This window comes from Panthera uncia, chromosome D4 (assembly GCF_023721935.1).
Source record: "Panthera uncia isolate 11264 chromosome D4, Puncia_PCG_1.0, whole genome shotgun sequence".
In the NCBI taxonomy this organism is placed as follows: Eukaryota; Metazoa; Chordata; class Mammalia; order Carnivora; family Felidae; genus Panthera; species Panthera uncia.
The window spans coordinates 55,917,665-55,938,225 of NC_064807.1; the positions used below are offsets into that span (position 1 = coordinate 55,917,665).

At 51.4% G+C, this 20,561-nt stretch overlaps 2 protein-coding genes and 1 long non-coding RNA gene across 4 annotated transcripts; 2 read left to right on the forward strand and 1 right to left on the reverse strand.

The window, feature by feature from the left end:
- The first annotated feature begins 439 nt into the window (after positions 1–439).
- Positions 440–6,125, forward strand: TESK1 (testis associated actin remodelling kinase 1). The gene is made up of 11 exons (XM_049625915.1): positions 440–722; positions 1,295–2,051; positions 2,185–2,306; positions 2,436–2,484; positions 2,977–3,123; positions 3,459–3,541; positions 3,710–3,800; positions 4,052–4,135; positions 4,267–4,356; positions 4,497–4,611; positions 4,960–6,125. Exons 2-11 carry the CDS (start codon positions 1,833–1,835, stop codon positions 5,844–5,846), a joined length of 1,887 nt encoding a protein of 628 aa, XP_049481872.1. The 5' UTR covers positions 440–722; positions 1,295–1,832; the 3' UTR covers positions 5,847–6,125.
- An 80-nt stretch (positions 6,126–6,205) lies between these two features.
- CD72 (CD72 molecule) lies at positions 6,206–13,977 on the reverse strand. The gene is made up of 9 exons (XM_049625924.1): positions 13,864–13,977; positions 13,662–13,769; positions 12,979–13,074; positions 12,269–12,358; positions 11,601–11,936; positions 8,538–8,680; positions 7,795–7,913; positions 6,715–6,861; positions 6,206–6,431 (listed from the first exon to the last, which is right to left on the reverse strand). Exons 1-8 carry the CDS (start codon positions 13,943–13,945, stop codon positions 6,720–6,722), a joined length of 1,116 nt encoding a protein of 371 aa, XP_049481881.1. The 5' UTR covers positions 13,946–13,977; the 3' UTR covers positions 6,206–6,431; positions 6,715–6,719.
- Positions 13,072–19,874, forward strand: LOC125919317 (uncharacterized). Of its 2 annotated transcripts, none has more exons than XR_007456726.1 (3): positions 13,072–13,744; positions 15,394–15,449; positions 16,858–19,874. It is a non-coding gene; the product is annotated as an uncharacterized LOC125919317 (long non-coding RNA). The 2 variants fall into 2 exon arrangements; XR_007456724.1 differs by having other exon boundaries at positions 18,295–19,874.
- Positions 19,875–20,561: the final 687 nt, after the last annotated feature.

The window sequence follows — 20,561 nt, forward strand, 5'->3', positions numbered from 1 at the left end:
CAAGCTGCTCACAGCTGCCCGCAAACGCTCGCCTGGGAGGCGTCCTCCGGATGGAGCGTCGTCACTCATCCCTGGCGATAATTGGCTATTTCGCCGACCCCGGGGGGAGGAGCCAGCAGAGAACCGGAAGCGTTGGGTTAGGTGAGTGCACAGTGCGTGCGCATTCAGGGCTCAGCGCCGACTTAAAAGAGGCAGACTTGGGGCGCCTGGGTGGCGCAGTCGGCTAAGCGTCCGACTTCAGCCAGGTCACGATCTCGCGGTCCGTGAGTTCGAGCACCGCGTCAGGCTCTGGGCTGATGGCTCAGAGCCTGGAGCCTGTTTCCGATTCTGTGTCTCCCTCTCTCTCTCTGCCCCTCCCCCGTTCATGCTCTGTCTCTCTCTGTGCCAAAAATAAATAAAAAACGTTGAAAAAAAAAAAAAAAAAAGAGGCAGACTGCAGCTCCTCCTCCAGCCTGAGGGGGCAGACCGGATTCCTACAAGGTGGAGGGCAGAACCTCCAGAGAGGGGTCACACTGATAAGGGCTGGGCCACATTGAGGGGAGGAGTCACGTTGAGAGGAGGGGGTCACAATGACCGGTGTAGTCACTCTGAGAGGTGGAGTCTCATTGTGTGGAAGGAACACACAGAGGAGGGGTGTCTCACTGAGGGGTTCTGATACACACTGATGGTGGCAGTATCATACTAGGAAAAGGTCCCTCTGAAGGGGGCGTCTCACTGAGGAAGTGAGGGGTCTCCGAAGGAAAGGGCTCCTGGAGGGGCGGGGTTTTGCCGAGGGGTGGGATCTCGAGGAAGGAGGGGCTTCCGGGCAGGTGGAGGCTTCTCTGCAGAGAGATAGGGTCATTTGGAGGAAAGAATAGGAGGTTGAGGCTGGGTAGTCACTGGACGGATACTCCTCTCTTCCTCTGAACTTTATTCGAGGGAGGCGGGATGGAGTAAGGAGGTGTGGGCCACATCAGGGACGGGCTGGCCACAGGCTCACGATACAACCGCCCGAGAAGGGAGAAAGTGTCAGGGAATCCAGGGGTGTAAGGGTCGAGACCTGGGAAATGGGCAGGCTGGAACAGAGCGCGGGCCGGAAAGGTAGGCAGGTTGCTGGGCTACCTCCGATTGTGGCTAGACCTGAAGTGTCTACTTTTCTGCCCTGCTGGCCCACGGAGCCCAGGAATCCGGCGGCTTCCTGAGCTCGGCTCTCTGTAGACAGTGGACTGAGGGTGGGAGGAGAGAAAGGACACCCAGGGCAGCTAAAAGGTATTTGAGCTGCGCGGACGCACAATCAGCCCATAATTCCCTTCAGTTATTTAGCTCGGGCCTGAACTTATTTGGCCCCGACGTCCCAGACCCTCTCGCCCAGGGTGTCGCTGCCACGGGTTAGGGGTTGCGTACCTGAGGGGGCGTGGCCGCTGCCGGTGGGCCGGGCTGGAAGGAGTTAAGCGGAGGCCCGGCTCAGCCCCGCCCCTGGCAGGCCGCGGAGCCTGAGCCCCAGCGGCGAAGCGGAGCAGCCGCCGCCCGCCCGCCAGCCAGCCCGCCTCCGCCTGCGGGGAGTCCGCCCGCTTGCCCGCCGGCGCCCGGGAGAGCCACTGCCACCGCCCGGCCCAGGCCCAGGCCCAGGCCCTGAGCCGAAAGAAGCAGAGCGGCGTTTACCCGGGCCCTGCAAGCCGGCGCGGCGGGGGCGGGCCGGGGCCCAGGATCTTCCGCTGATCTTCCATTCTCCCGGACGGGAGCGGGAGCCCCGGCGTCCCGAATCGGGCTGGGCGCGCGCCCATGGCAAGCGCGGCCTGCCCGGGCCCCGGGGACCCTGCCATGTGAGGCAGGCCGGGGCTGGGGGCCCGGCCATGGCCGGGGAACGGCCCCCACTGCGGGGCCCTGGGCCAGGGCCCGGTGAGGCGCCGGGGGAGGGGCCCCCGGGGCCGGGGGGCACGGGTGGAGGCCCGGGCCGGGGCCGCCCCTCCTCCTACCGGGCTCTCCGCAGCGCTGTGTCCAGCCTGGCGCGCGTGGACGATTTCCACTGCGCCGAGAAGATCGGGGCCGGCTTCTTCTCTGAGGTCTACAAGGTAGGATCAGCAGAGAGGGCAGAGGGGCGGGACCGAGCCTTAGACGGGAGGCTGGAACTAGGGGCCCCAGACCCGGACGACACTCGCGACCTGGCGAATCTGCACGGGACTCGCCGGCCCATGCCGCCCCCAGGTTCGGCACCGACAGTCAGGGCAAGTCATGGTGCTGAAAATGAACAGACTCCCCAGTAACCGGGGAAACACGCTACGGGAGGTGCAGCTGATGAACCGGCTCCGACACCCGAACATCCTAAGGTGAGCGGCCTCAGCCGCTTGCTGAGAAGCTTGCTGGGAGAAGAGGAAAGATCCCGCGGGAAAAGTGGGAACTGTAGAGGGGCCTGGGTTCTCACAGCCTACCCTCCTATCTTCCCCATCCTCTTCCAGGTTCATGGGGGTCTGTGTGCACCAGGGGCAACTGCACGCTCTTACAGAGGTGAGGATGGGCCAGGAAGGAGGGGACCCCCCACCATCACCATGGGGAGAGAAAGTCAGCACCCGATGCATCTACAGAGGAATAATCCTCCTGCCATGGGAGGCTTCCTGAACTTCCCTTTGGGCTAACCACAATAAAAGGCCTCAGTTGGTCACATTCCCTATATGCTCTATAACAATGTTGTCCAATAGAACTTTCTGTAGTGATGAAAATGTTCTGTAGGTACATGTGGGTAGGTAGCAGTAGAAATATGACTAGTGTGACTGGAGAACTGAATGTTTAATTTTATTTAAACTTAATAATTTAAATTTAAATAGTTGCACAGGTCTTGGACAGGACAGCTCTAGAATATGAGCGGGAGATCCTAGCGCACAGACTCACCCTTCTGACCTTTGCGATCCTCCTAAGTGTCCCCTGGCTTATAAGTAGGAGACCTACAGTACAGGCAGAAACCTTGACATTCATTCCCCTTCTGGTCCCATTATGCCCCAGTATATGAATGGGGGAACCCTTGAACAGCTGCTCAGCTCTCCGGAACCCCTGTCCTGGCCTGTCAGGCTCCACCTGGCTCTGGACATTGCCCGCGGCCTGCGGTACCTGCATGCCAAAGGTGTATTCCACCGAGACCTAACATCCAAGGTAGGCTGGCCAGGTGGATGGAGGCATGAAAGGGGATTTGAAACTATTACACTGTAACTGACCCATGGATGTTGGAATGTGGATAGTAGACATATTAGGATGTTGGGCTAGCAAAGCATTGGAGAATGGGGGACTGGGGTGAAGGGGAGCTCTAAGGGGCTGGGTACCAGCCTACATTTGCAGTGATAGATGAAATTGCCAGATTGGGGTGCATTAGAGAACTGGTAGATCAGAGAGGGTTGGGGTTCTTCTGGAGTGACAGGGCTTTGGGGTGTATATTGGGAGATAAGAGAACAGAAGATGATGGGTATATGGGGATGCTATGTGTGTGTCAGAACTGTCTGATCCGACGGGAAGACCAAGGCTTCACGGCTGTTGTGGGTGACTTCGGGCTGGCTGAAAAGATTCCTGTGTATAGGTGAGGTGAATGCCCCTGTGCTCCCTAAACTTTCTAGAAGGCCCCTATCTAAATGAAGCCTCCAGAGACATTTTCCTTGGAGTGGGGAGGGGGCTGACCTCATCCCCTTTTGTTTAGGGGGGTTATCTGAGTGAGCTGTTTCTGACCACTCTGCCCCTACCCCTGCAGGGAAGGGGCAAGAAAGGAGCCATTGGCTGTGGTAGGTTCCCCATACTGGATGGCTCCAGAGGTGTTGCGGGGTGAGCTGTATGATGAGAAGGTAAGACATCAATCCTTCAGATACCCAAGGCCTTCCAGAGACCTTCAAGATACTTTTATAAGGTCCCATCCCAATTTCCTTAACAGCCCTACTGAATATTTAGGAGACCCCCAAGATCTCCCTTCCCCTTCATAGGCACCCCTCTAACACATGAAACTATCAAGACTTCCCCCCAAATTCTGACATATTCTGACAAAATTCTGACATGAAAACTGTCAGTTCCTTCCACTGACATTCTCTCCTCCCCCCAGGCTGATGTCTTTGCCTTTGGGATTGTCCTCTGTGAGCTCATTGCACGAGTACCTGCCGACCCAGATTACCTACCCCGTACTGAGGTGAATGATGTCTCCAGGTTTGAAAAGGAGGAGCTCTAGACTGGTTCTCTGGAGGTTGAGGTCCTGACTGGGGGGCAGAAGGAGAACCCAAGGAAGGCTGACTTGAAGGCCCCTCTTCTCTGTACCCACAGGACTTCGGCCTGGATGTACCTGCTTTCCAGACCCTGGTAGGGGATGACTGCCCACTGCCCTTCCTGCTCCTGGCCATCCACTGCTGCAGTGTAAGATCCTCACTCCGTTTCCTTGCCTACCACCCACATCCATCAGCTAGCAAGGCTTTCCTGTCCCAGGTGGTGAGAGGAAAACTTAGGGACCCTCTTTTGGAGCAATGAATGAAGCTGTTCCTTTCTCTCCCCATCAGATGGAACCCAGCACTCGTGCTCCCTTCACCGAAATCACCCAGCACCTGGAATGGATCCTTGAGCAGCTGCCTGAGCCATCCCCCCTCACCAGGGCTCCCCTGACACACAATCAGAGTAAGTGAGCATGACCTTGACCCAACATAAGTCCTTTTGCGTCTCTTCCCTAGGACTGAGGGAATTGTCTGGGGAAGACTAAGTGTATTTATTAGCTGAGAAGGCTGTGGGTGGGTGGTGGTGAAAGGACATCTCAAAAAAGGATATTTTCAAATTCTAGAGCCAAGGAAGGAGAAGGAGGAAAGAAGAGGTAAAGGAGGGCTAGAGGTGACATCTCCCCCTTTCCAAAGTACCCAGTGGAACTCCCTTTTGTAAGCTCTAGTCCCACCAGCCTCCTGGTGAATAATGAGGCCTCAAGGAACTATGATCAATGCTAAAAACAGTAACCACACACTTCTCTGTCTACAGGGTCTGTTTCAAGAGGGGGTCCGTCTGCCACACTTCCTAGGCCAGACCCCCGGCTTTCCCGAAGCCGTTCCGACCTCTTCCTGCCCCCATCACCGGAATCACCCCCCAACTGGGGGGACAATCTGACTCGAGTCAACCCCTTTTCACTCCGGGAAGACCTCAGGGGAGGCAAGATCAAGCTGTTGGACACACCCAGCAAGCCAGTCGCCCCCCTGCCCCTTGTACCACCATCACCACTGCCCTCCACCCAACTGCCCTTGGTGACCACTCCAGAGACCCTCGTCCAGCCTGGGACACCTGCCCGTCGCTGCCGCTCGCTACCATCATCCCCTGAACTTCCCCGACGTATGGAGACAGCACTGCCAGGTCCTGGCCCCCCCACTATGGGCCCCTCGGCTGAAGAAAGAATGGAGTGTGAGGGCAGTAGCCCTGAGCCAGAACCCCCAGGACCAGCTCCCCAGCTGCCCCTGGCCGTGGCCACAGACAACTTCATCAGCACTTGTTCCTCAGCCTCCCAGCCCTGGTCCCCTAGATCAGGACCTACCCTTAACAACAACCCCCCAGCTGTGGTGGTGAACTCCCCACAAGGCTGGGCTGGGGAGCCCTGGAACCGGGCCCAGCATAGCCTGCCCCGGGCAGCAGCCCTGGAGCGGACAGAACCCTCGCCGCCCCCCTCAGCTCCCCGGGAGTCTGATGAGGGGCTGCCCTGCCCTGGCTGCTGTCTTGGCCCTTTCAGCTTTGGCTTCCTGTCCATGTGCCCCCGCCCCACACCAGCTGTTGCCCGCTACCGCAACCTGAACTGTGAGGCGGGCAGTCTCCTCTGCCACCGAGGGCACCATGCCAAGCCTCCCACACCCGGCCTGCAGCTGCCTGGGGCACGCTCTTAGCAGTAGAGCCTGTGGTCTCTGGCCTCCAACCTTGGCCTTCAGGATGCCCTGTGAGGACAGAGCACACATACTGGACAGTGCCAGCCCCAGATGGGCTGACCAGCTCTTCTCCCCATGTAGGGGAACCTCAGCATGGACTCAAGGGACAGAACATTTCCTATCTAGCCCCTGGGCTTGCTCTCCCATGGGCGATCACTGAACCAGACAAAGCATTGCTGACACATGAGACTAACACGTGCAAATTATTTAAAAATATTTCAATAAAACTGCCTGGCTGGCTCCGGGCTGCCCCTATCCACTCAGCCCATGCGCCCTCCTCCACCCCGCCCCCAATTCCACTATGGGAAGTTCTTGGGGAGGCCAAAATCTCTTCTAGAGACTTCTTCACCCACTTCCCCAGGAACAGTCCAGTTTCTGGGACGGGATTTCAAGCAGGCGGCAGGCTGGCTAGAAGTGTTGGGCATGGATCAGCCCTTGCCTGGGCACTGCCCACAGAAGAGTGAAAGAACATTAGAGGGAGATGATCTTAGGGCCTGCAGGCTGCAGTTACAGGTGAGGGGCACAGGCTCTTGTTGGCACATGTACCTGTAAGAGTAAAGCATCAGTGAGCTCCACATTCACTGTTATTAAGAATGCTCATCCAGCTCATCCCATCTTCTCAGACAGCCAAGAAGCCTCCCTCCAGTTCCAGGCCTTCCCTGCCCAACCCCCCCTTACATAAGCAGACCAAGGCCCTGAAGTCTGTAGAGGTGACTGTCACTCTCAGGAATAAGTTTTTCCCCTGACTTCTGAGCCCCTGCTCTGAGATCCTCTCCCTCCTCCCTCCCCAACTCTCCTCTCGTGCCTCAGTCCCATCCCTCGTGCTTACCCAACTCAGGGCAAAGAGTAGTCCTTATCTGGATTCCCAAAAGCTGCCATCTCACAGATGCAGGGAAGATGAGAAGTGCAGTCCTCCTGCTGCCCCTTTGGCCAACTGGTTTGTACCTTGTAACATCTTGAGCTTCGACCATAAGACCTAAAGATTGGTGAAGTAGAACTGGGATAAAATTCTGCCACTCCCCCCCCCCCCCCCCATTTCACCCCACCCCCACCCCCACTCCCTTCTCTCCCCTTGCCCTGCATTAAATACAATGAAGTCCTAGCTTGCCCTGCCTGCCTAAGGCCACGTCTGGGCATGGTTCACGGGACAGATGTCTTTTCCAACCCGAAGAGGCTTTAGGACCAGGGGAGGGAAAAATCACCCAAGATGTTAAAGATGGAAACCCCAGTTAGGGAACATGGATGATGACTACCCTGTTTCAGGGTCCCTGGAGTTGATCTTCAAAGTTATCCCACTGCTCCCTTACTTCCTGGGGCAACTCTAGTGCCAAGTGGTCCTGACGGAGAAAGTGCCACCTCAGTTTCGGTAGCCTTGTCAAGGGATAGGAAGTTAGATGCCAGGGTTCATCAGCTGTGAAGCCCTAGCTAAAGCCTCACCTTCTTCCTCTGAGAGAAAGACGACTTAGGTCCCAACCCAGTAACTTAAGGGCGCCTGGGTGACTCAGTCGGTTAAGATCCAACTTCAGCCCAGGTTATGGTCTCATGGTTTGTGGGTTCAAAGCCCCACATCTAGCTCTGTGCTGACAGTGCAGAACCTACTTGGGGTTCTCTCTCTCTCTCTCTCTCTCTCTTTTTCACAAATAAGTAAACTTAAAAAAAAAAAAAAAAAGGTCCCCACCTAGTAACTTAAAAAAAAAAAAAAAGTGCCAGGGACTGCTAGGTACTGGGGAGGGGACAGAGAATAAGACTGTCCTAAGAAGTTATTAAGTAAAGAAAATGCACAAATAGGCAATTACAATATTGACTTATGAAAGAGTTTTGGGAGCAGGAACTGGAGAGGAATCTCAATACTATGTCTTTATGAAGGAATTAAGGAGTTGGACATGCCCAGGAATCCTAACAGACTTACCCAGAGGATTTTTTACTATCAGCCTGCTGCCGCATCTTAATATAGCTGGAGATAGCCCAAAATGAACCAGGAGGATTAACTTCTGTCAACATCTTCCTCGCACTGTTGAGATAATTACTCTGAGGGGAGATTCAGAGAGATGAGAGGTATGTGGAAAATGATGAGAAATATTCCAATATGTTGGGGGGGGGGGCAAGGGGGGGTAGGGGAGGGAATGGGCCAGTGGAAGAAAATGAACACTACAAGGAGCCCTATGAGCTTTGACCAAGAGGACTGTGTCTGACTGGTACATGACATCAGCTCATCAGTGACCTATCCCTGCAGCCTTCAAGCCACCATGCAGATGGAGGCTCACCCTTCAGTTCACCTCCCAGCTGGGTAAGAATTTCTGCCAGCCTTTGAAGGGGAGTCATTCCATGAGCTGCTCTGTTCACAAGGAGCCAGTCCTTTCAATCCAGCCCACCAGTTTGGGACCTCTCTGCCTGATATTCCATGAGAGTCAAAGAAGCTACTAAGCAGCGCTGAGAGCTGAGCAGAAAGCTGAGATGAGAAACAGGTTAAAGTAAAGATGGTTCATAAGCTTCAACTCTCATGCCACCTCCAGTCAGTTGGTAGGGGCCACCTCAAGCACTGTGCTGAGAAGCTGCACGGAAAAAGGACGCGTGCCACATGTGCACTGCCATTCCTAACTGACGGCACAGATCCCTCTACCCACTACGGTCTGTAAATGAGGGTATGCTTACTGAGTAATAAATCTCATTGAAGGTGGCCAGGTCAGAGGACAGAGATTTACAGTGGTTTTGGCTCTCATCCCAAGTTCTTGCAGTAAGTGAGATGTAAAAGCAACTCTTCTCATTCAGTATCCATCCTGAGGGACAGCAGGTATCTAAAAACCAGAAAGAATGTGACAGCACAGCCCAAACCCAAGAGGGAGATCTCCCCATTTGGGATGAAAGTGAGGACTCTGCGATCTGGTTGCTCACAGTGTCCCCCTCAGTCTAATCTCGGCACCTTTACTGACTTCTAACACTTGATCTTTACGATCTTTCTTTCTTCGGCCTCCCCTAGTAATTCCATTCCTACACACATTTAGGAAAAGCCTTTGGTATTCAACAACATCACTCCTTAACAGGCTGGGAGCTTTATTTTCATAGGGCTCATGGTACTACTACCGATTTCTGAATGATTGCAGCCTCCCCCCTACACCTTGGCTAACCTCACCTGGGCCCCCCATAAGTGTTCAGTAGGCTCTAATTCATCTCAATAGATCCTTAAGCATTCCTCACTGCATATTCAAAACTTTCCCATACCCCTCAAGCTGCTAGCCACCTCCCCTTTCCTCCCCACTCTTCCACAAGTAATAACCTTCGTTCCTGTTCTGCTGAAATTGTCAGACACTTGATGTGAACTCTCTCCATTTCCTTCCCTTCCACCCAAAAATTTGTCCCTTCCCTGTTCCTCTGTTCCTGACCATAAGAAATAAACATCCCTCTTTCTTCAACAGCCCCCAGTCTGCGCTCATGATCCCAACCCACCTCTCTCATTGCTTTGTTCCATGAGTCCTACCTCCATCACTCAAAGATCATTCCTTCCCCACTCGCTCCCTCTCTTCTGTCTACATTTTCTCATGTCCCCACCTAGCTACTCTCTTGCGTTTCTGTCCCATGGCAACTAAAAGGAATAAAAAGTCAGTGTGGCCACCATGGAAGAGGCTGAGAGGATAAGGGTCATGCTGAAAAGTAGGCAGAGACCTTGGTAGCCAGGTGAAGGACTTTTTATATTACAAGGAAGAATAAGTCAACACGGGGTTTTACATAGAGGAGTTTTGTTCACTGGCTGTATCCCAAGTGCTTGGTCACAGCACTGGACCAAATAGTATTTATTGCATAACTTTTGATGTAATTAATTAACTAGATGACATGATCAGATTTTTGTTTTTAAAGGATCACCCCGGCTGCAACATGAAACGTGGATGGGGGAGGGAGGTGTGGAGGGATGTTTAGGAAAAACAGTGCAGCAAGCTGCCACAATTATCGTTGCAGAAGATGGGGGTGGGCAAAAATGTGAACAAAAGTATAGATGCAGGGGTGGAAAATGGAGGGAGTTCCTCTGCCGGAGTCGGGCACTTGACTCTCGGGCACTTTCTGCTGAAAGTGACAGAGAAGGTGGTGGGGTAAGGAGCTATCGTGGAGGGCAAGCCACCACTGCACAGCTGCCAGGCAGCATTGAGGGACCGGCTGGGATGGAGACTAGAGTTCTGGTGGCAACAAGCAGAATGACCACCCAATATGGCACACGTGGGTACAGGCATGCGCCAGGTGGGCACTTGAGTTCATCAGGTGATCAACTCTGGTGCACCAGAAGGTGCAAAGGAACAAAAGAGCGAGTGGTTCAAGTGATGGATAGAGAAGTGCCAGCTGATGCAAAGGAAACAGGAGAGATAGTGGGTTGGAGGCCTCAATGAGGTTAAAGACGTGTAGGGAAAGCTTGGAGGAGGTGGGTGTGGTCAGAGTGGAGGTCTGAAGGAGCACCTGGGCCTGGCGGGCTCAGTTGGAAGAGCATGCAACTTTTGCTCTCAGGGTCGTGAGTGCAAGCCACGCATAGGGGGTAGCGATTACATCAGTAATACATGCGTATATACATACATAAAGAGACACCTGGGTGGCTCAGTCAGTTAAGAGTCTATTGACTTCAGCTCAGCTCATGATCTCACGATTTGTGAGATTGAGTCCCACATTGGGCTCTGTGCTGACAGTGCAGAGCCTGCTTGAGATTCTCTGTCTCCCTCTCTCTCTCTGCCCCTCCCCTGCTCGAACTCTCTCTCTCTCTCTCTCAAAATAAATAAACTTTAAAACAAACAAACAACAAATAAAAAACAGATCTTGGAGTTGAGATCGGAAACTAGCCTTTTAGTGGAAGAGCAGTTTAGGATGCTGGGACCTAGGGTGTAGCTGAGGGAACGGGTGACAGCACTGCACGGAACTGAGAGTCATAGAGAATAAGAAGGCTAAAGAAATGAGGACTGGGTGTGTCTGCACATAATCTTACTATCTAAAGCCTTGGGGGAGTTATCCAGATGCCCCCTAAACTAGACAGAGCCTAACCTGGACCATAGGCCACCAGTCCGTGAACATTCCAGTTGCCTTGGCCCTGGTACCTCTAATCTCAGCCTGCTTTTTGCACCGCCTCTCTCCTTTTATGTGACCCCCTCCTTCACCCCCACACACTGCCTGGGCTCCTGCCTTCAAAATAGATGAACGCTCCACCCCAGTTCCCTACCCCACATTACCCACCCCCACCTCATTGTGAGTGCCACCCACACTTGAGAGCTTCAGCTACTTTGCCCCACCGCCCCTCATCAATCACTAATTCTTAACCTTTGAGGAATCTCAGATGTAGTGAGAAATAAAGCTATAGACCCTCTCTTTAGAAAAATGTGCAAACAACCAGTTTCACATCCAAATTCAGGGGGTTCCCAGATCTTTGACTCTGATATCAAACCACATGAGACCTGAGTTTGGTGCTTTGGACAGTGAGATCTGCATTGCTGGCTGCCACCCTCCTCTCCTGGAGGATCTGCCTTAGAGCTGGGTGAGTCGCCCTAAATCCAGTATGCAACTTGATCCTCCTCTCTGTTAGCCAAGGCTGCACAGCTTGTGTCAGCCACCACTCTGATTTACGACCCCTTTCCTCAACAACTTAATACGGCCCCTGATAGATAGATCCTGCCCCTGCCACGAGTGTGTCCTCATTTCAATCCGTCCCTCACGCACACCCTCCCATCTTTCCTCTCCCAGAGCAGATACCTGATAAGGGGCATGTGAACAAGGGCTTCATTGTATCCTGCATCCGGCTTAGCCTCTGCTCCAAGGTCCTCCTCTGCACCTCCTCACTTTGCAAGGCCTCCTTGGTCTTCTCCCTGTCAGACTGGCAGGCCTGTAACTGCTCTTGGGTAGCCTGGTGAACCCTCTGTTCCTCCTGTAGTGCTTCCTGACTCAGGGCTAGTTCCCTCTTGGACCCCTGCAGATCCTCTTCCCTCTTCCCCAGCTGGGTTATCTTTAGGTGGAGCTGCTGCCTCAGGCTGCTGTTAGTGGCTTCCAGAACACTGTTCATCTGCTGGAGCTGCTGAGATCCCTGCAGATCTGTTCAGCCATAATGAGATTTGGAGGACATCTTCCTCAGCCATGCTCTGGTGCCCTGAGACTTCAGCATCAGTCTTTTGTCTGCTCTTGCAAATTTTTGCATAACAGGCTGAAATATAGGATCTGACTGCCTAAAGCTTAAGGAGGTACTGGATCAGGTAAGGACAATTTAGGAAGACACGGCACTCTAAAACAGACCTGGCTGGAAACCAGACCAAAAGCTAAGGAGGTGGTGGTGACTGGGGGCCCTGCCCAGAGAAGGGCAGCCGCTGGAGACAGTAGGGGAGAAAATTGCTTGGGGTAAGTGGGAAAGGGGGGACGGCCATACTCACAGCGCACTCCCAGGCAGATGGCGGCCACCCCTAACAGCAGGCAGGCGAGGAGCAGGCCAAGAAAGAGGTACAGCGTGCAGGCTGCGCGGCCTTAGGGAGACAGTGGGATGAAGGGCAGAGACCCCCACGAAAGTCTATAGCCTGAGGGGCTGGCTGGGTGGGTGGTATTCATGGGAAAAGGCATCCCTCAGAGGACGTGGTGCAGGCATGGTGGGTTTTGTCGGGTAGTGGGTTTCCGCAGGTAGCGAGGGAAGATGTTCCAGAATAAGGGCTGGGATTGCTGCTGGTAAGGATTGAGGGGCGCTACCTGGTAACATGGGACTAAATCTCAGACGGAGACAGAGGACGGGGATATAGGAGTGGGGACCATCGTAACGGGGGGAGACGGGAGGATCTAGGTCAACCTGTGGGAAAGATATATGTGGATATTGGGGGTGAAAAGGACGGGGAAGGGGGTCTCGGGGCTGCCCGCGCAGTCCGGAGGGCTGTTCCGGCAAACTCTCGGTACCAGACCCGCACACCGCCGGGCAGGGCACCAGCCCAGCTGGGACCCCGCCAGCACTTCACTTCGCTATCACCTCCCGGAGCTGCAGCGCCGGGTGGGTGAAGTGAGGGCGGCCGCCCTGCGGGAGGCCCCGCCGCGTGCCCGAGCGCGAGCCCTGCGGCGCGGGGAGGGCGGGGCGCGCAGGTGGGGAGGGCTCCGTACTCACCAGTGAGAATCCTCCCGGCAGCTGGTGACGCCACGGAGCTCCAGGACGCAGTTGGCTGCTCCGCCTGGAGCCTTGCGGACCGGTGGCTACTCCAGTCTGAAGATGGGAAGCCCCGGGAAATTCCTTTCTTTCCACCCTCTCCTTCTCCACCGCGCCGAGAAGCCTTCAGCGACACGCTAGAGTACTCTGGGACACGCTTAGCATTCTCTGGAGTTCTGCCTCTCCCCCAGGATTCTTGTGTCTCTCCCGGGTCTTACTATATCCTCTCCCCGGGGATTCCCTCCTCTCCCTCCTGGGTCTCCCCTTATGTTTTCCGCAGCCTTCTCCACCCCCACCCCCCATCGGCCTGCCCCAAATCCTCTTCCTGGAAGCGCGTCCATCCCCCTCCCCTGCCCTTTCTTCTCTGTCCCATGACTCCCCACTTCCTATTCGAACTCCTCTCCCCACAGGGCTGCCCTGACCCCTCCCCGGATCCCTTGTCTCCACCTTGCCCCCGGGGAGCTTTATTTTTCCCTGGCTCGCATTTATCCAGTGTTCAGTCTTCTCTTTCCTAAGCACCCCCTCCTTTTCCAAGGGTGTTGTCCCCCCCCCTCCAAGATTCCTGTGGCCCTGCCCCTCGCGCCCCCGCCCTCCCCCCCCCCCCCCCCCCCCCGCCAAACCGACAGGCTCTGAGCCTTCCGTACCTGCTTTGTCCCCTACTCCAGAAGAGGCCAAGCTCAAGGGCCCACCTGAGACTGAGCCTGAGGGCACTTGTACATTCTCGTAGGTGAGTTCCTCATCCTCATCAGCCTCTGGGGCAGGAGAGGAGAGAAAAGGTGGAGGTGGGGTAGAGTCATGAGGGAGCATAAGGTTGCAAAATGAAGGAGATGCTTCTTCCACCCTTACCCTGTCCTGACCGGCTGGAGACGCTCTTCTTCAGGGGAGCCTTCACAAACCGCAGGTCTGCATAGGTGATGGCCTCAGCCATGGCCCTGAGCACCTCTGCTCGCACCCTTCTCCCCCTTCTTCCACTGGCCCCAAGCTTCCCTTGACACTCTCCCCTCTGTCCCTTCACACTCTTAGGCTCTGTGTTCCTTCGGTGACTGCACAGCTTAGTGCTTTACCCTGTGACTTCCAGTTACAAAAGAGGAAGATGTGAGCAAGTCTCAGACAGATGGGTTCAGTGAAGCAGATGGCATCCCTAAGCCTCTGCCAGAGGGACAGCCTGGGAAACTGAGGTCCAGAACATGTGGGTAGAGGCTGGAGGTGTCAGGGCTCACTACTCAGGCCTGTCCCTGTGTCCTGCCTGTGCTCCCCCTTCATGCATCCCAGACCCATTTTGGCAGTACTGGGCTCTAAATGCCTATCCTCCTGATCATCTACCCTGATTTGCCCCATGCTCTTCTCTTGGCTGCTCTGTGCACAGGCTTATCTATGTGTTGTCAGAGCTCTTTTGTGCCCAACTAAACACAGAGGATGTCCCCAGTCATTGCTCCAGAATGGAACTCCATCCTCTCCATCACACTGGGGTATCCTACTTTGGAGCCCGTGCTCCTCCTCATCCTGCGGTTCCTAGCAGATGTAGGTTCCCAGAAAGAGGCCCTTGATTTGGTGGGGCTCATTTCCTTATCAGTTTGGGGGCTTTCAGGGTGGATTCAGCTCCCCTCCAGCTGTAGTCCTACAGGGCTTCTGAGGATCTCACACATAGGAAGGTTCTCACTCCAAAGCCCTTCCTGAGAATGTGGCAGCCCTTTGGAGGATGCAGAGGATCTGGGGCCACACTGCTTCTCTTCTATAAACTCCCCCAGACTCCCTCTTCACAAACTCTCCCTGGCCTTCTGGACCCTTGTTCCCTTCTGACTACATGTTTGGCCAATCAGCCCCTTCCCCATCCATCTTGCCCCCTGCTGGACTTGGGACATCTGAGCTGGATCCAGCAAGCTGAGTCCAGGAGGCAGAAGCTTGGGGATAGGCCTGGGCTGGGGGTGAGGATGAGGGACAACCCACAGCTTGTGCACTTTGGGAAAAGCCTGCAGCACGGACCACATATACTCCCTTGTGGGGGGTCAGGGAGCAGGTGAACAAAGGAGTAGTGTGGCGGTGAAGAAGGGCGGCAGCTTCTCTCAGAAGGGAGGCAGGGAAACAAAGCAGGGCTGGGTCCTGAGCGCACGGACTCTGAACCTGAGGTTTTGATATTTTCTTGTTTTGGTTTTAGTTTTTTTCTCTTACTTTCCTTTTAAAGGTCTTCCTTTAAAGAAGAGTCTCAACATTGTCCCTTTACACCCAGCCCCAAGGAAAAAGGGGGCATTTGTGGGAGAAGAGCAGGGGCTGGGAGGCCCTCATGGGTGCCAAGGGCCTAGCTGAGAGGGAGACCAGTGGGGGAGGAGGGGCTGTTGAACAGTAGTTCAAAGGTGCTCCCTAATGTTCTTTTACCAGGATGTGACCCCAAAGGGCTTACTTCCACAGGTGGGAAGAAGCTGGAACAAGACAAGGTATGTAGGTGGGAAAAAACCCACTTGCAGTGGGTGACATCTGCCCCCGCAGAACCTCTTCACACACTGCCACCTCTGTGGGGAGGAAAAAGGAAGGGGAAGGAGGTCCTCACCACATGCTAACAGCCGTAGTGTATGACTAGTGGTGTGTGGAGGGGTGCTGTGATGGGCCCTATGGGTCTGTTGAGAGCTCTGCCCAATAGCACCCCACAGCCCACGCACAAAAAAGGGCCCACTGAGGTAGAAAAACACATTTGTCACCTGAGGAGAGGCAGGCATATTGCCTGTGTGTGAGTGTGCACGTGTGTACATGCATCCCCGGGTCTTTGCAGGATGTGGGGGTATCTGTGTGAGGTGAGCATCTATGTCAAGGCCTGCTGGGAGGACGAAGCTCTGAGGATTCTGTGGGCTGAAGGGTGCCTGTGAAAGCTGTTATTTTTTTCCATGGCAGGGAATGAGAGGCCATTTTCAGAAAAGTCTTAAAAGGTCATGGGGACAGATTATAGGAGTATTTCTTTTTTAAGACTCACTGTTTCCTAAGGTGTCCCTGCAGCTGTTAACCGTCCTTGCTTAACTAAAGTTTCCAACAACCTTGTCCCCTCCCCCAGTCACCCTATCAGGACCTCCTCCAGATAACAGAGGACAGTGTGTGTTGGTGGCTCCCTGGGGGCCTCTGGGGCCTAAGAGAGTGAGTGGGAGCACATAGAACAGCTGGTGGCATGGGTGGGTGGGGGCTGTCAGGGTACTTGTATCTGTGGTGTATGGGGGCGGGGGCAGTGTGTACATAGATCCGTTTTGCAGGAACATCTGCAGGAATTCAATAAACTATAGATAATATCCCCGTTTTCAGAACCAATACACAAGCAAGCAAGGCCTGGAGGCCAGGTGAAATACCAAACCAAGTGTCCAGTATGTGCTCAAAAAAAGAACCAATGGATATGCTGCCTAAATGGGACCTTGGAGAGGCTTCAAGAGAGAGGGTCCCCAAATGCACCTGGAGTGAGCTAAACTGCACATCCACAATGGCATAGACAACTTAAGCAGTCTTGGCCTGTGTCTCTGTCCTCCTTAGCTCTTGTGGGGATGGTTACACATCTCCTTATGACGTTCTGCTTTCCCTTCCAATGCCGCCTTTTGTGAATAGGGTGTGAGAGAGGGATCCTTCTTCCCCACATGTGTCTTTGCAATATTGACATTCACATTACCTTTCAAGATTGGATATCAGAAAGGACGCCTGAAACTCGTACTGTGCCTCCACTTGCCCAAATGTCAGGAGAGCCTGGGGCCTTTTAAGAGCTGAGAAGCCAGTGCTGTGCATTTCAGCTTTTCCATAACCATTATATCATATGAGCACAGACACCAAAGCCCATTTCTTGCTCTCTCCTGGCCTCTCCATTGTTTGTTACAGGGACTCGGTTGTAAAGGTAGATAACAGGAGGCAGCCCAGCGATGAGGACAGCAAATGAGGAATTTGCTGTGTGGAAAGGGGCTCATCTGTATAAATTTTGGTGAAGTCCAGCCCACATCAAGAAGTCAAGGAAGGCTTATGAGACCCTGAAAACCAGGTTGTATACAACTTCATTAGTTTAGTCCACTGGCTCTGGGAGGCTCTAATTTATAGACAGAGCATGGTAGGCAGAATAATGGCCTCTCCAAAATGTTCACACTTTAATCCCCAGAATCTGTGAGTATGTTACTTTACTTGACAAAAATGTAAATGTGGTTAAGGACTTACTGCATTTAGTAAAAACATCCAAGTATGTTAAATAATAAGAATAATAACAGGCATCTCTGTCTAAATGTTTTTTTTTAATGTTTATTTATTTTTGAGAGAGAGAGACAGAGCGTGAGTAGGGGAGGGGCAGAGAGAGAGGGAGACACAGAATCTGAAGCAGGCTCCAGGCTCTGAGCTGTCAGCACAGAGCCCGATGCAGGGCTCAAACTCACAAACTGTGAGATCATGACCTGAGCCAAAGTCAGACACTCAACCAACTGAGCCACCCAGGTGCCCCACTAAATGTTTATTTTAATGGAAGTGGTTTTAGTATTTCACCCTTGAGAACAATGTTTGCTGTTAAGTTTTAGTAAAAAGCCTTCATTATATTTCAGCAGTTTTCCTCTTTTTCATTTTTACATAGAATTTTTATAAGGAACTATATTAAATTAAGCTGGCTCTAACTATTAAATATGGGAGCTTTTCTTCTTTTCCTATAGTTTTGACTAAATTAAATGGCATGGAAGCTATCATTATTTAAGAATAGATAAAACTTAGTTCTGGTGTCATTTGAATGCAATCTTTTCTAAAAGTAGGTCTATAATCACCTTTTTATTCTAGTCTTTTCTAAGATAAGTTGAGCTATTCAAGCTTTCTTCTTTCTCTTGGGCCAATTTTAGTAATTTACATTTTTCCTAAAATGTATCTATTACCTCTAAATTTTCAAGTTAGTTGAGGAATTTTATTTATTATTGTTATTATTTTTAATGTTTATTTTTGAGAGAGACAGAGCATGAGCGGGGGAGGTGGGGAGAGAGAAGGAGACCTAGAATGTGAAGCAGGCTCCAGGCTCTGAGCTGTCAGCACAGAGCCCTACACAGGGCTTGTACTCACAAGCTGCAAGGTCATGACCTGAGCTGAAGTCAGCTGCCCAACTGATTGGGCCACCCGGGTGCCCTGATGAGGAATTTTAAGTTGCACCTTTTTATAATTCTTTAATTCTTTCTTCTAACTAATATTGTCTATTTTTACTCCTTTTTTCTTTGTGTGTGTGTGTGTGTGTGCATGCTTGTAAGAGGTTTATTAGCCCTTTTATTTATTTATTTTTTAATGTTTAATTATTTTTGACAGAGAGACAGAGCATGAATGGGGGAGGAGCAGAGAGAGAGGGAGACACAGAATCTGAAGCCAACTCCAGGCTCCGAGCTCTCAGCACAGAGCCTGACGCGGGGCTCGAACTCACATACCTCGAGATCATGACCTGAGCTGAAGTCGGAAGCTCAACCGACTGAGCCACCCAGGCGCCCCTTTATTAGCCCTTTTAAAGAACTTTTTAAAGTGTATGCTCTTTAGTATTTTTGTTGGTTCTCCGTTTCATTCATGTCAGCTTTTGATATTTCCTGCTTATTTTTGGTTTCTTGTTCTTTTTGTAATCTATTGAAATAAGTACTCCCCTTTCTCTCTCTCTCTCTCTCTCTCTCTCTCTCTCTCTCTTTTAAGCTTGCTATCTTTATAGCATTTGGGGCATATATGATACAGGGCAATTGAGATGGCATCCAGCATTACACTATTTTTTCATTAAGCATTTAAATTTTGTAAATACTATAATTTTGTTCTTTTTTAAAACCAGCTTTACTGTATTGTAATTGGCACGCAATAAATTTTATCAGTATTAAGTGTACAATCCTATGAGTTTTGACAAATGTATTCAGTCATGTAACCACCACCACAATCAAGATCCAGAAGACTCCCATCATCCTAAAAGTTCCCTCCTACCTCTTTGCAAGCAATCCTCACACCACTTCCAGCTGGTAACTTAAATTCCCCTTGTTGGATACCAGTATTACCACTGCTTTCTGTTTATCTGCCTGGTGTCTCTTTCCCATATTTTTAATTTGAATCTTTATCACTTTGCCTTTTTTTTCTTTAATGTTTATTTGTTTTTGAGAGAGAGAGAAAGAGCGCATGTGAGGGGCAGAAAGAGAGGGGGACAGAGGATCTGAAGGAGGCTCCTCGCTGACAACAGAAAGCCTAATGTGGGGCTTGAACTCACGAACTGTGGGATCATGACCTGAGCCCAAGTAGGGTGCTTAACCCACTGAGCCACCCAGGTGCCCCTTGATCACTTTGCTTAGAAGAAGTATGTTTCTTCTAAGTAGCATTGACCAGATTTTGACTTATAAGAAAGTCTTAGAGTCTTTTAATGGAAGAATTCAGTCCACTCATATTACTATACTGAGTGATATATTTGATTTATTTCCATCTTACTTGTTTTTGAATTTGTAAACATTGTTGTGAACCCTTCTTTACCTTTGTTGGATTGAATGAATGGCTATTCATCCCATTTTCTCCTTGTTAATTTGGAGTTTGTCGTTCTATTAATAGTTACCATCTTTTGCCTTGTTCTCTGAAATAGATGCACATGATTGTTCTAGTATGTGAAAACAGAACAACTATTTCCATCATACTTTACTTATCTTCTACTTCCTCCCCACCTCAATAAGAAATGGTCTTTAGACTACTTTCACTACCTTTCCTCCTCCTTCCCCCCCACCACCCCAGATCCTTGGAACACTTACCTTTGACTTACCCTCACCACCTGATTCCAGAGTTTTCTTGAGATGATTCAGTCCCTATTAGAAGTTCCTTTACAATGTATGTGTTCCTTCTGTTTCAAGAGTTTTAGCATTTATATGATGTACTATACATATATAGAAATATAGATATAAATATATAGATCATGGTTCGTTGCACTCCACCGTTTTCTTTCCTCTTCCCTTGACCTTCCCCTATCTTGAAGTCTGTTCTAATTCATTTGTTGTTTCATTAGAGTCTTTTCTTAAAAGTGTTTCTCAGATGAGATACTGACTAATTTTTTCAAATCTTCAAATATCTTTCTTTCCTCCTTTAGCTAGGCCCTGGTTGAAGGCCTTTTCTTCCATTAACTCACATTCAGTTTTGCTGTCTTTTAACTTCCAGGGTTGCATAAGAAGAAAGAACTTTCTTTCTGCTTGGAAATGTGTAAGATTTCCCTTATCCTTAGAGTTCAGGAATTTTAACCTGTATAGGGCTGTCTTTCTTCAGCTCAGGGAAATTTCACCTATTATTTAATCATAACCTCTTCTCTACTGTTCCTTTTCTCCTGGAACTCACAGAATTTGCAGGCTAAATCTCCTGGGTCTGGTTCAGTCTCTCATCTTTCACCACATAATTTGCATTTCCATATTTTTGTTACATGTTTTGAGATATTTCATCTGTTTAATTTTCTGGACCTCTTTTGGGGTTTAGGAGTAACCATCCTCTCCTTTGATTTATGTATGGAAATTTCTAGTTCTGATATCACATTTTCTAGTTCAGGGAAATCTTTTGTGTTTGACCTTCACACATATCTCCTCCAG